The sequence below is a fragment of the Coloeus monedula genome (genome assembly GCF_965178545.1).
Source record: "Coloeus monedula genome assembly, chromosome: 29".
Taxonomy (NCBI): Eukaryota; Metazoa; Chordata; class Aves; order Passeriformes; family Corvidae; genus Coloeus; species Coloeus monedula.
The window spans coordinates 3768261-3781632 of record NC_138809.1 but is presented as its reverse complement, the minus strand read 5'-3'; the positions used below and the strand labels follow the sequence as shown (position 1 = coordinate 3781632).

Here is a 13372-nt window from a genome sequence, read left to right as displayed (position 1 = left end):
GGCTGGAGCTTTGGGGGTGCCCGGTGGTGGCGGCCGAGGAGCTGGAGCTGGAGGGGCAGCTGCTGTCTCCGGGCTGGAGCGGCTGTGCTGTGCCCAGGCTGCTCCCGGGGGGCCTTTTATCCCGGGAAAAGGGTGGGGGGAGCGGGGCCAAGCCCAGGGAGGGGCTGCCCAGCGCTTGGGAGGTGCCAGCCCGGCGCTGCGGCTTCTTTCCGCCTCCCCGCCGCCAATCTGGGGCCAAATCTGCTGCTCCCTGCAGCTCCCAAACCCTCAAACACCGCCGGCCCTATCTGATCCCGGCCTCGCTCCCCATGGAACGGCTGCTCCAGCCTCCCATCCGGCCCCATCCAACCCAGCCCCGTGCCCAGAGCATTCCCAAAGCCCGGCCGGAGCCTCGGCCCCACCAGCGGCTCCCGGGGCTTGCAGGGGCCGAGCCCACGGAGGCACCAAAGGCTCCTCTGGGATCCTGATCCCGGCAGGAGGCACGGCCCGATCCCAGGCATCACCCAAAGGCTCCTCTGGGATCCTGATCCCGGCAGGAGGCACGGCCCGATCCCAGGCATCACCCAAAGGCTCCCCAGGATCCCGGGGGGCCCAGCAGGGCCCGGCAGAGCGGCCTCTGCCCAGGGACAGGAGTTTGGGAGCTCAGGGACACCGGGATGGGCTTGGGGAGTGAGGGGATCCCAGGAACTGGGAAAATCCCAGGGGACAACGCGGACCCTCAGGAAATCCACCCTGAGCCCTCCTGAGGCAGCAGCAGCAGCAGCAGCCGGGGCAGGACACGGGGCGGCCTCGCAGGGCGGCACCTCCGGGCGGGGACGTGGGGCCAGCTGGGCAAAAGTGGGATTTGGGGAGCTCCGCACTGGGAATTGGGGCTGGAAGAGTCCCTGGGCCAGGAACGGTCACTGATCACTGTCCCCAACCCCCTGGGCCAGGAACGGTCACTGATCACTGTCCCCAACCCCCTGGGCCGTGCCCAGCCCCAGCCCCGGGTGGCACCAGCAGCACAAAAGTGGCACCAGCCGGCGTGGATTTCACCCGAACTGGGCTGAGGTGGCCCCAAAACAGCCCCGGCAAGAGCAGAGATCCCGACGCGGGCCCCGAGGGCTCGCAGCAGGGTCCCCTCCCGAGGCCACCACCGGCCTGGCCGCCAGCAGTGCCACAGGAAGGGACACTCAGCCCCCTGGAATGCGGCTCCCGGCTCTGGGAAGAGCTGCTCGGGCAGTGGGGAGGGCACAGGGACAGGGAATTGCTGTGCCAGGAATGCGGGGACACCGCGGAGGGCCCGGGAGGAGCCCGGGGATGTCCCCGGCAGCGGGGACAGCTCAGCCCCGCCGGCCACGGCTGCCCTTGAGGCTCCTCTGGCTCCGGGACAGCGCCGGGCACCGGGCGCGGGGGCACAGGGCAGCGGCCGGCGCCTCCCGGGCCTTCTCTGCACGTCGGGAGCAGCAGAGTTGGGAAAACTGATGGGATTTGGGGTGGGAAAGCACAACAAAGGCACTTCCAGGGCAGGGACAGCAGCACAGGGATCGGCACCGAGCCCAGCCAGAGCCTTCCCTGCCACCAGGGGAGGCCCAGCGGTGCCCACCCACGGTCAGCCAGGGCCGCTCCGAGGCAGGAAGGGGTTAAACAGAATCCTGGGTGCGAGCGGAAATCGCGGAAAAAGCGGCTCCGAGGCTGACGCGATGAAAGAAGCCGAGATTTAGGCAAAAGCAGCGCCGCGGGAAGGAATTTGTCCCTCACTTCGCCGGGATGGAGGCACCGCGGGAGCCTTCCCGTGGCTGCGGGATGGAGCTCGGGATCCGCCCGGGATCGGGAAGATCCCAGCACAGGAACGGCTCCGGGGTGTCGGAAGCAGCCCAAAGGAGGGGGGACAGCCAAGGACCCCCGGAGCCGCCGTGGCTGCCCCGTCCCTGGCGGGTCCCGGGCCGGGCGGGGCTCGCAGCCCTCCCCGCATGCCCGCGGCTCCTTCCCCTGGCGCTGCACACCCGCTCATTAGCGAGATCATTAGCCCGCCCCTCATTAGCGAGCCGCGCTGCTCCCGGTGGCTTCCCGTGGTGACGTCCCTGGGTCCCTCCCTGTCCCCGCTCGGCTGTCGCGTGTCCCGATGGCGCTGATAAGAGCGAGATAAGCGCCGGCTCAGCACAGCCCGCCGCTGCTCCCGCGGCCGCAGCACGAGCCCCAGGACCCTCCGGCCACTGCCCCCGCCCCGCCGGCCACTGCCCCCGCCCCGCCGGCCACTCCTGCCCTGTCCCCACCGGCTCCTCCGGCCCCCAGCGGCAAGGACACGCCGCAGGTTTGGCCGTGGCCGAGCCCGGCCGCTGCGGGGAGGCGCGGATCGGGACGAGACCGCGGCTCTCCCGGACCTTGGAGAGTCCCCGGGGCTCGCGAGTGCCCGGCGGGAGCTCCCCGGCTCCGGAAGCAGCTCCAGCCTCCCGCAGCTCTCCGGGAAGGCTTTGGCTTCCCCCGAACCCTGCCCCGAGCCCCTGGAGCTGCCCCGGCGGGTCCGGGGCTGCTTCATCATTTCCCGTTCCTAAATCCGCTTCCCTGCGCTCTTGTCCCGCTCTCCATCCTCTTCCCAGGAAGTTACCGGGGCATCCTCATGGGAAGAAATAAATGGGATCAAGTTCTGCTCCCCGGGAACGGGGCCAGAACAAGAGGGAACGGCCTCGAGCTGTGTCAGGGGAGGCTCAGGGTGGATATTTGGGAAAATCCCTCCTGGAAAGGGCGGCCAGGCCTTGGGAGGGGCTGCCCAGGGAGTGGCCATCCCTGAAGGTTTCCCCCTGAGGGATTGCTGAACATTGTTCTGGGTGACCAGGGGGAATCGGGCACAGCTTGGACTTAGTGGTCTTGGAGGGATTTTCCAACCTCAGTAGTCTTGCAATTCTCTGAAAGGTCCCATTAACACTCAGCGCAATTTCCAAACGTTAAACCCACCTCCGAAACTCCTCAAAATGAGCAAATCCTACAAAAACCACAGGAAAAAAAACCCTTTGGGAGAGCTCGAAATTTCCCTGCTGCAGCCTGGCCGGGAGGAGATAAAGCTGCGGCTGATAAGGTAAAGCTGCTGATAAGAGCCGAGCTGAGCTGCGATTATTTCCTGCTCCTCCCTGTGCCTAGGTGAGCTCGGCTGGTTCTCCCTGTGCTCACCTGCGGCTTTTCCATGACCAGAAGCGGGACCAGCGTCCCCCCAGCCCGGTTCGGGAAGTTTCCCGGCTTCTGCTCATCCCCACTTCCCACGATGCGCGGAAAACCAGATTTCTCCCGTTCCTGACACTGCAGATCCCGTTTATCTCCCCGATTTGGAGCGGATTCATCCCCTCCCGCAACCGCCGAGCCGGGATCTGTCCCTCCCATCCCTAGGGAGCCTCTGGAGCTGGACATTCCTGCCCCGTGGACGGAGGAAAGGCCACCCTGAGCCTTTCAGATCCCTCATTCCAAGCAGATCCAGAGGAGCGAGCGACGCCCTGGAATTATCTCCGGCTTTGTCGGCTCCCCAGGGCTGAACGCCTGAAAAGCTTCAAAGTGTCGGGAATTTTGGGTTCCGGTCCAGGGCAGCGGCCCCTCGCCGGCTTTTCCTGTTTGTTTAGGGAGTCGGGTGTTCCCTGGCACAATCCCGATCCCGAGGGAATTCGGGGTTTGGGCGTTGAGCTCCCCGCGTGTCCCCCTCGGCAAGGACAGGGACAAATCTCCTCCCTCCATCCCGTTCCCAGCCCGACCTGCAGGATCAGCGTCCCCGCTCCGGGCTGGGACGGAGCCCTCCCGATTTTTGGGGAAGTGTCACCGAGGAAAAGGAATTCGCTGGTTCTCCCGAGTTTAATTTTTTCCTGATTTTTTTTGGTGGTGGAGCTGGGAACAAACTCCGGAGCTCATCCATTGTCACCCGCCTTCCACTGACGGTGGAATTCCGCAGTTCTCGTCACGTTTTCAGGAGAGCCCATGCATCAGCCGGCTCCCAAAAATCACCCCTTTCCCACCGAATCATCAGAAAATCAGGGAATTCTTGGCTTGGAAGGGAATTCAAGCTCAAGGCTTCTCCCTGTTTCATGCCCACGGCTGAGTGGAGAGCTGGGAATCCTCCACACACCCGCGGAAGCAGCTCCTGGATGGAATTCCAGCCCCGCAGCAGTCCGGGAAGGGGTGACCAGTGGGATTTGGGGCTCACCCCATGAATTTAAACGTTTTCCCGAACTCTCCCGGTGCTCAGTGCCCGGCTGAGCTGTCGGGATGCGGACAAGACTGGGAAGAGGATGGAGAGCGGGACAAGAGCGCAGGGAAGCGGATTTAGGAACGGGAAATGATGAAGCAGCCCCGGACCCGCCGGGGCAGCTCCAGGGGCTCGGGGCAGGGTTCGGGGGAAGCCAAAGCCTTCCCGGAGAGCTGCGGGAGGCTGGAGCTGCTTCCGGAGCCGGGGAGCTCCCGCCGGGCACTCGCGAGCCCCGGGGACTCTCCAAGGTCCGGGAGAGCCGCGGTCTCGTCCCGATCCGCGCCTCCCCGCAGCGGCCGGGCTCGGCCACGGCCAAACCTGCGGCGTGTCCTTGCCGCTGGGGGCCGGAGGAGCCGGTGGGGACAGGGCAGGAGTGGCCGGCGGGGCGGGGGCAGTGGCCGGCGGGGCGGGGGCAGTGGCCGGAGGGTCCTGGGGCTCGTGCTGCGGCCGCGGGAGCAGCGGCGGGCTGTGCTGAGCCGGCGCTTATCTCGCTCTTATCAGCGCCATCGGGACACGCGACAGCCGAGCGGGGACAGGGAGGGACCCAGGGACGTCACCACGGGAAGCCACCGGGAGCAGCGCGGCTCGCTAATGAGGGGCGGGCTAATGATCTCGCTAATGAGCGGGTGTGCAGCGCCAGGGGAAGGAGCCGCGGGCATGCGGGGAGGGCTGCGAGCCCCGCCCGGCCCGGGACCCGCCAGGGACGGGGCAGCCACGGCGGCTCCGGGGGTCCTTGGCTGTCCCCCCTCCTTTGGGCTGCTCCCGACACCCCGGAGCCGTTCCTGTGCTGGGATCTTCCCGATCCCGGGCGGATCCCGAGCTCCATCCCGCAGCCACGGGAAGGCTCCCGCGGTGCCTCCATCCCGGCGAAGTGAGGGACAAATTCCTTCCCGCGGCGCTGCTTTTGCCTAAATCTCGGCTTCTTTCATCGCGTCAGCCTCGGAGCCGCTTTTTCCGCGATTTCCGCTCGCACCCAGGATTCTGTTTAACCCCTTCCTGCCTCGGAGCGGCCCTGGCTGACCGTGGGTGGGCACCGCTGGGCCTCCCCTGGTGGCAGGGAAGGCTCTGGCTGGGCTCGGTGCCGATCCCTGTGCTGCTGTCCCTGCCCTGGAAGTGCCTTTGTTGTGCTTTCCCACCCCAAATCCCATCAGTTTTCCCAACTCTGCTGCTCCCGACGTGCAGAGAAGGCCCGGGAGGCGCCGGCCGCTGCCCTGTGCCCCCGCGCCCGGTGCCCGGCGCTGTCCCGGAGCCAGAGGAGCCTCAAGGGCAGCCGTGGCCGGCGGGGCTGAGCTGTCCCCGCTGCCGGGGACATCCCCGGGCTCCTCCCGGGCCCTCCGCGGTGTCCCCGCATTCCTGGCACAGCAATTCCCTGTCCCTGTGCCCTCCCCACTGCCCGAGCAGCTCTTCCCAGAGCCGGGAGCCGCATTCCAGGGGGCTGAGTGTCCCTTCCTGTGGCACTGCTGGCGGCCAGGCCGGTGGTGGCCTCGGGAGGGGACCCTGCTGCGAGCCCTCGGGGCCCGCGTCGGGATCTCTGCTCTTGCCGGGGCTGTTTTGGGGCCACCTCAGCCCAGTTCGGGTGAAATCCACGCCGGCTGGTGCCACTTTTGTGCTGCTGGTGCCACCCGGGGCTGGGGCTGGGCACGGCCCAGGGGGTTGGGGACAGTGATCAGTGACCGTTCCTGGCCCAGGGGGTTGGGGACAGTGATCAGTGACCGTTCCTGGCCCAGGGACTCTTCCAGCCCCAATTCCCAGTGCGGAGCTCCCCAAATCCCACTTTTGCCCAGCTGGCCCCACGTCCCCGCCCGGAGGTGCCGCCCTGCGAGGCCGCCCCGTGTCCTGCCCCGGCTGCTGCTGCTGCTGCTGCCTCAGGAGGGCTCAGGGTGGATTTCCTGAGGGTCCGCGTTGTCCCCTGGGATTTTCCCAGTTCCTGGGATCCCCTCACTCCCCAAGCCCATCCCGGTGTCCCTGAGCTCCCAAACTCCTGTCCCTGGGCAGAGGCCGCTCTGCCGGGCCCTGCTGGGCCCCCCGGGATCCTGGGGAGCCTTTGGGTGATGCCTGGGATCGGGCCGTGCCTCCTGCCGGGATCAGGATCCCAGAGGAGCCTTTGGGTGATGCCTGGGATCGGGCCGTGCCTCCTGCCGGGATCAGGATCCCAGAGGAGCCTTTGGTGCCTCCGTGGGCTCGGCCCCTGCAAGCCCCGGGAGCCGCTGGTGGGGCCGAGGCTCCGGCCGGGCTTTGGGAATGCTCTGGGCACGGGGCTGGGTTGGATGGGGCCGGATGGGAGGCTGGAGCAGCCGTTCCATGGGGAGCGAGGCCGGGATCAGATAGGGCCGGCGGTGTTTGAGGGTTTGGGAGCTGCAGGGAGCAGCAGATTTGGCCCCAGATTGGCGGCGGGGAGGCGGAAAGAAGCCGCAGCGCCGGGCTGGCACCTCCCAAGCGCTGGGCAGCCCCTCCCTGGGCTTGGCCCCGCTCCCCCCACCCTTTTCCCGGGATAAAAGGCCCCCCGGGAGCAGCCTGGGCACAGCACAGCCGCTCCAGCCCGGAGACAGCAGCTGCCCCTCCAGCTCCAGCTCCTCGGCCGCCACCACCGGGCACCCCCAAAGCTCCAGCCATGGGTAAGGGAGCCTCGGAGCCTCCCCCCGCAGCTCCGGGCCCGCAGCCCCGGCCCGGGCACAGCTGGGCACAGCTGGCTTTGTCCACAGCTGGGCAGGAGGGGGGAGCTGGGGCCGAGCTTTGGCCGCGGTGCCGCTGGTCCCGAGGCTCTGCTGGGCCCTGGGGAGCTCCTGCGGGGCTGAGGGGCCCTTCCCTGCTCCAGGGGGTCCGGCGTCCAGGGGGATTTTCCCTGCTGGACCTTCCCTCCCGTCCCGGCTCAGGGTGACAGCTGAGTCCCCATCCTGTCCCGGCTCAGGGTGACAGCTCTGTCCCCGTCCCGGTCTCGGTCTCGGAGGCAGCTCTGTCCCATCCCGTCCCTGCTCTGTCCCATCCCCGCGGTGGGGAGGGGTCCCCGAGGGGCTCCGAGGCCCCGGGCAGGGCTCGGCTCCGGGCTGTCCCCGGGGTCCCCTCCTGGAGCCGGGAGGTGCCGGCGCCGCCCCGAGCGCTCCCGCTGGGTCCCGGGGAGGGCTGGGGCGGCCCCGGTGCGCGGGGCGGGAGGGACCCTCTGCGCCGGGAGCCCGGAGCCGCGGCACCGGGCCGGGGCTCACGGTGTCCCCTCGTCTCCCCAGACAGATGCAGAGCTCCGTGCTACGAGTACCCCTCGTGCCCCGACGTGCTGAAAGGCGAGTGCTGGGAATGGGGCTGGCACGGGGCTGGCACGGGGGAATTTGGGGTCTTCGGGATCCCCCGAGCTCGGTGTTCGTGCCGAGCTCCTTCCCCAGCGGGAGAACTCCGGGAGGTTCCCCTCGGCTGTTCCCGGGGCAGGAACGGCCCCGGGGCTGGACGGGGCAGCGGGAGGAGCTCGCAGCATCCTGGAAATCATTTCGGGCGTTTCTGAGAGTTGCCCGGAGCTTCTCCTGCCCTTGCTGGGGGTTCCCGGCGCGGTTTGAGCCCGCTTTTGTGTCCCCAGCCCCGAGGGAGGAGGTCGCCTACGTGACCTGCACCTACAGGTCCACCTGCATCGACCAACCCGATTTCCTGGCCACCGTGGACCTCAACCCCCGCTCCCCCCACTACGGCCAGGTACCAGCTGCCTCCTGCTGGGCTTCCTGGGGGGAGGGATCGCTGCGGGGGCTCTGCTTCCCGAGGCCGCCGGGGGCGGCCTTCGGACTCTTTTTTTCCTGGGAAAACCCGCTTGTCCCGTGTCCCCTCCGCTCCTGCCCGGCCCCTTCTGGGCTCGGGGCAGCTTTGTGTCCCCCCAGCCTGGGCTGGCTCTTGTCCCCCGTGCCGGCCCTGTCCCGTTCGGAGCCACCTGGGGAAGTTTTGGGAGTTTTGCCGTCACGGCTCCGCTCCTTCCTGCTGCCCCGCTGGCTCTGCAGCGCTCAGGGATTTTTCCTGCCGGGAATCCTCCCCTTCCCTGCGCCATCCCCGCTCTCCCCCTGCCAGATCGTGCTTGGATCACCCCCAGCTCCGTGTGCTGCCTCCGACTCCCTTCCCAACTCCCAGCACATTCAAAAATCCCCCTTGGAATCAAAGGCGCTCGGAAGCCAAAAGAGGCTTTGGAGCATTTTAAACGCGCTTTAAGCTCCATCCTCGGCAGGACTCGGCAGAGCAAAGCCCCAGCCCGGCCCAGAGGACGAGCAGCAGCTCTGCACAGCCACAATTCCCCGAATTTCGGTGGGAATGCTGAGCAATCCCGGCGGGCAGCTGCACGTCCCTCATTCCCCGCGAGCAGAATTCTCCTCGCCGGGCGCTCCCGGCCGTTCGCAGCCCCTGCGCAGGGACGCCCCGAGCCCGGGGCCGCTCCCGGCGGGGCATTCGCCAGTTTCCCCCGGCTGTGCCCAGGTGATCCACCGGCTGCCCATGCCCAACCTCAAGGACGAGCTGCACTGCGCGGGGTGGGGCCCCGCCTGCGGCTGCTTCGAGAGCGGCGCCGCGGCCAAAAGGACCAAGCTGGTCCTGCCCTGCCTCATCTCCTCCCGCATCTACGTGGTGGATGTGGGCTCCCAGTGCCGGGCGCCCCGGATCTGCAAGGTACGGCCGGGGGCAGCCCCGGGCAGCGGCGGGGAAGGGGGACACCGGGGGGGAGCACGGGGAGGGATGGAGAGAGGGATGGAGGGAGGAGAGGAAGGGGCTCTGCCAGGGAGTGTCCAGAGGCTGGGCTGGACCATCCTGGGGGTCTTTCCCGGCCCCGAAGGATTCTGTGATCCCGGGAAAGGCGGCGAGCAGGCGGAGGCGGAACTTTGTGCTGATTTTTGCAGACGATCGAGCCCGTGGATGTGTTCTGGAAGTGCAACAAGGGCTACCTGGCTGTCACCCACCCCCTGCCCAACGGGGACGTCCTGATCGCCAACATGGGCGACCCCGCTGGCAACGCCAAAGGTGAATTCTCCTGCCAGAATTCCCATTTCCCTGCCAAGATTCCCATCTCGGGAAGCTCGCGGGAGCCCGGCTTTGTCACCGCCGCGTCCCTCGTGTGCCCCAGGTGGCTTCGTGGTGCTGGACGGAGAGACCTTTGAGCTGAAGGGGAACTGGGAGAACGAGTGCGAGGTTCCCCCGAGCGGCTGCGACTTCTCGTACCAGCCCCGGCACAACGTGCTGGTCAGCTCGGCCGGGGTGGTGCCCAAAGTGGCCGGGCGCGGCTTCAACCCCGATGACTTCAAGAAAGGTGGGGACACGCGGGTGGCACCAATGCCAGGGCCGAGCCAGGGGCTGCCGGGGGGCGGTGCCCCCACAGAGGCCGATTTGTGCCCCCGGCGCCTTCGCCGGGCTCGGGCTGAGGATGGGCAGGGGCTGCACCGGGGGCGGGCTGCTCCCGGCTGCTCCCAAATCCTGCATTTCCCTGTCTGCTCCCAAATCCTGCATTTCCCTGTCTGCTCCCCAAATCCTGCATTTCCCTGTCTGCTCCCAAATCCTGCATTTCCCTGTCTGCTCCCAAATCCTGCATCTCCCTGTCTGCTCCCCAAATCCTGCATTTCCCTGTCTGCTCCCAAATCCTGCATCTCCCTGTCTGCTCCCAAAATCCTGCATTTCCCTGTCTGCTCCCAAAATCCTGCATTTCCCTGTCTGCTCCCCAAATCCTGCATCTCCCTGTCTGCTCCCAAATCCTGCGTTTCCCTGTCTGCTCCCAAAATCCTGCATCTCCCTGTCTGCTCTCTCTGCTCCCCAAATCCCGCCCTTTCCCAGTTTCTCCTCCCCAGATCCCGTCCTTTCCCTGCTGATCCCCACCAGGAGCCCTCCGGGGAGGGATCCCTGGCCCTGCTCGCCCCCGACCCTTTTCCCCCGTGTCCCGCAGGGGTCTTCGGGCGCCGCCTGAACGTGTGGAACTTGTCCTGCCGCAGCCTCACGCAGTGCTTCGACCTGGGCGAGGATTCTCTGCCCCTGAACGTGCGGTTCCTGCACAACCCCGACGCCGCCGAGGGCTACGTGGGCTGTGCCCTGAGCGGGGTCGTCTTTCGCTTCTACAAATCGTGCGAGGCGAGTGCCGGGAGCGGCCCCGGGGCTGCCGGGGGGACCCGGCCGGGCCGGAGCGCGGGGAGGAGCGGGGAGAGGGAGGGTGCGGAGCCAGAGCCTGGGCGGGCCGGGATGAGCCCGGTGTGCCCCGCATCGGGATCGGGATCCCCGCATCGGGATCGGGGGCACCGGGGGGCTCAGCCGCGGCTCTGTGTCCCTGTGCAGAGAGACAACTGGGCAGTGGAGGAGGTGATCCGTATCCCGCCCAAGGACGTGTCGGGCTGGATCATGCCCAAGATGCCAGGTCCGTGTGCCCTCGGGGGTGGCATTCCTGTTCCCTCCGCGAGGTCTGCAGCCGGGCAAAGCCTGGCTGACCCCAAAGCCTGGCTGATCCCAAAGCCTGGCTGACCCCAAGGTCTGCGTGACTCTAAATCATGGCTGAGCCCAAAGTCTGAGTGAGCCCAAAGTCTGCCTGAGCCCAAAGTCTGAGTGAGCCCAAATCCTGCTTTACCCCAAGTCCTGCTTTACCCCAAAGCCCAACCCTTGAGCCCAACCCCTCGTGCCCTCCCCCGGCGCTGCCCTGAGCCCGTGTGTGCCCGCAGCCTTCATCGCCGACCTCATCATCAGCCCGGACGATCGGTTCCTGTTCGTCAGCAATTGGCTGCACGGGGACATCCGCCAGTACGAGCTGAGCAGGAACTGCAAGCCGCGGCTGGTGGGGCAGGTGAGGGGCAGCCCCTGGCCCGGGGGGCCGAGCGGGGCGCGGGGACAGCGGGGACAGCGGGGCCGGGCCCGGGGAACGCTCGTGTCCCACCGCGTCCCTTGCAGGTGTTCGTGGGGGGCAGCATCCTGCGAGGGGGCCCCGTGACCGTGTGCAGGGACGAGGAGCTCAAGTGCCAGCCCGAGCCGCTGGTGGTCAAGGTGAGCGCCTGGCAGGGCTGGCAGCGCCCGCGCCTCAGCCTGCGCTCAGCTGCTCTGAGCTGAGCCGCTTGCATCTGAGATGTTCCTGATCCGCTCCTGCTCTGATGAGTCCCCGAGCTACTCCTGCTCTTGCTCTGACCTGCTCCTGCTCGGATTTGACCTCAGTCCCGCTCTGACCTGCTCTGACCTGCTCCTGCTCTGCTCCTGCTCTCATTTAGTCCTGCTCCGCTCCTTCCTGCTCTTCCCTTGCTCTGCTCTGCTCCTGCTCTGATCTGCTCCTTCTCCTGCTTTTCCCCTTCCCTTCCCTTCCCCTGCTGGGATCCAGTCCCAGTGCCCCCAGTGCCCCCAGTGCCCCCAGTGCCCCCAGTGCCCCCAGTGACCCCAGTCCGTGTGTGCCCAGTGCAAGCGCGTGTACGGCGGCCCCAGCACGATGCAGCTGAGCCTGGACGGGAAGCGGCTCTACGTGACCAACTCCTTATACAGCACCTGGGACCGGCAGTTCTACCCCAGCGTGGTCAAGTAAGGAATTCCCGGCTGGAAAAGGCTCCCCCCGGCGCGGGGGCGCTGCGGGACCGGGAGGGGCGGGGGGCGGGCAAGGGGCCGGGACCCGCCCGGGGCTGTCCCGGAGCCGCTCCCGGCGGAGCCCCCGGGCGGGTCGGGACTGAGCAGAGCCGGGGATGAGCCCCGGCCCGAGGGGATCCAGTCGTGGCACGTCCTGTCCTCATCATCCAGAGGGAATTCGGGAGCAACAGTGAGCCCGAGCCCGTCCTGGCCCATCCTGCCCAGGGATTCGCTCACTCCCGGAGGGAATTCGGGAGCCAAAGCCGGCCCCGCTGCCATCCCCTTCTCCCGGGGCTGGCAAATCCTCTCCCGGGCTCCGCAGCGGCTCCGGGCGGGCTCCGTGGCGCAGCCCGGGGGTCGCTGTCGCCACGAGCCCCCGCTGTCCCCACGCAGGGAGGGCTCGGTGATGCTGCAGCTCGACGTGGACACGGACAAGGGCGGCCTGGCCGTGAACAAGAACTTCCTGGTGGATTTCGGCAAGGAGCCGCACGGGCCGTGCCTGGCGCACGAGATTCGCTTCGCCGGCGGCGATTCCAAGTCCGAGATCCTGCCCTAGGGATCCCGGGAAGCGCCCGCTGTCCCCTCCCCCTGCGGTGCTGCCCTTGGGGTCCCGGCGGGTGATGGGTGTGGGGTCCCCTCGGGTGATGGTGTGGGGTCCCCTCGGGTGATTCCGGGCTTTGGGGTCCCCGTTCCCGCTGGAATCTCGATCCCGCTCCGGGCAAAGCAGCGCCGGCACCCGCGGCTGTCCCTGGGATGTCCCCGCGATGTCCCCGCGATGTCCCCGGGCTCTTCCCGAGATCCGGAACTTCGGCAGCCTCGGCGGCAGCGAGGGAAGCGCCCGGCCCGGCTCGGTCCCTGTCCCGGGACATTCCCTGCAGCGCTCCCGGCTCCCATCCCGTGCCCGGCCCGGCTCGGTCCCTGTCCCGGGACATTCCCTGCAGCGCTCCCGGCTCCCATCCCGTGCCCGGCCCGGCTCGGTCCCTGTCCCGTCCCGGCTCCCATCCCGTGCCCGGCCCGGCTCGGTCCCTGTCCCGGGACATTCCCTGCAGCGCTCCCGGCGCTTTCCCGGCAATCCCGAGCCCTTCCCGACGCTGCTTCGCCCCGGCCCTGCTTTAGCCTGGAATAAATAAAGTTGTTCCCCGCATCAGCCGCAGCTTCCCGAGTCTCATTCCCAACTCATCCCGGGGGAAACAAATCCCGCCCGGGGCTGAGGGTGGGAGCGGGGCTGGGAAAATCCCCGGGGTGGGGCACGGGGTGTGCAGGGATTGCTGGAAGTTTCTGGGACAAATTCCCTTTGCTGGTTCTTCGCTGGTGGGCGCGCGTTATTCCATGGATTCCCCATCCCTGGAATTGTCCAGGAGCACCCTGGGATGGTGGGAGCTGTCCCCGCCCCTGAATCTTTAGGGATCTTTGGGATCTTTTCCATCCCAAACCATTCCAGAATTCCTTGTGCTGGGTCGGATGGGATTTTAGGGATAAATCCCGGAGCCTGGCCCAGGTTATTCCATGGATTCCCCACGGAACTGCCCAATTCCAGCCCGGACTGCTCTTGCAGCCACCTGGGACAGTGGGAGTTGTCCATGGGGGAAGAACGAGATGAGCTCTAAGATCCCATCCGTCCCACAGTCCCAAATCCCCACA

The 13372-nt window shown here is 67.6% G+C and overlaps 1 protein-coding gene across 1 annotated transcript; it reads left to right on the top strand.

The window, feature by feature from the left end:
• Positions 1 to 6815: 6815 nt before the first annotated feature.
• Positions 6816 to 12287, top strand: LOC309583112 (methanethiol oxidase-like; the record flags this gene model as incomplete). The annotated part of the gene is made up of 12 exons (XM_082298638.1): positions 6816 to 6819; positions 7426 to 7479; positions 7767 to 7879; positions 8642 to 8830; positions 9058 to 9178; positions 9282 to 9464; positions 10092 to 10273; positions 10475 to 10553; positions 10852 to 10973; positions 11078 to 11170; positions 11571 to 11689; positions 12125 to 12287. The coding sequence occupies 12 exons, from the start codon at positions 6816 to 6818 to the stop codon at positions 12285 to 12287; spliced, it is 1422 nt and encodes a 473-aa protein (XP_082154764.1).
• Between the last annotated feature and the right edge of the window lie 1085 nt (positions 12288 to 13372).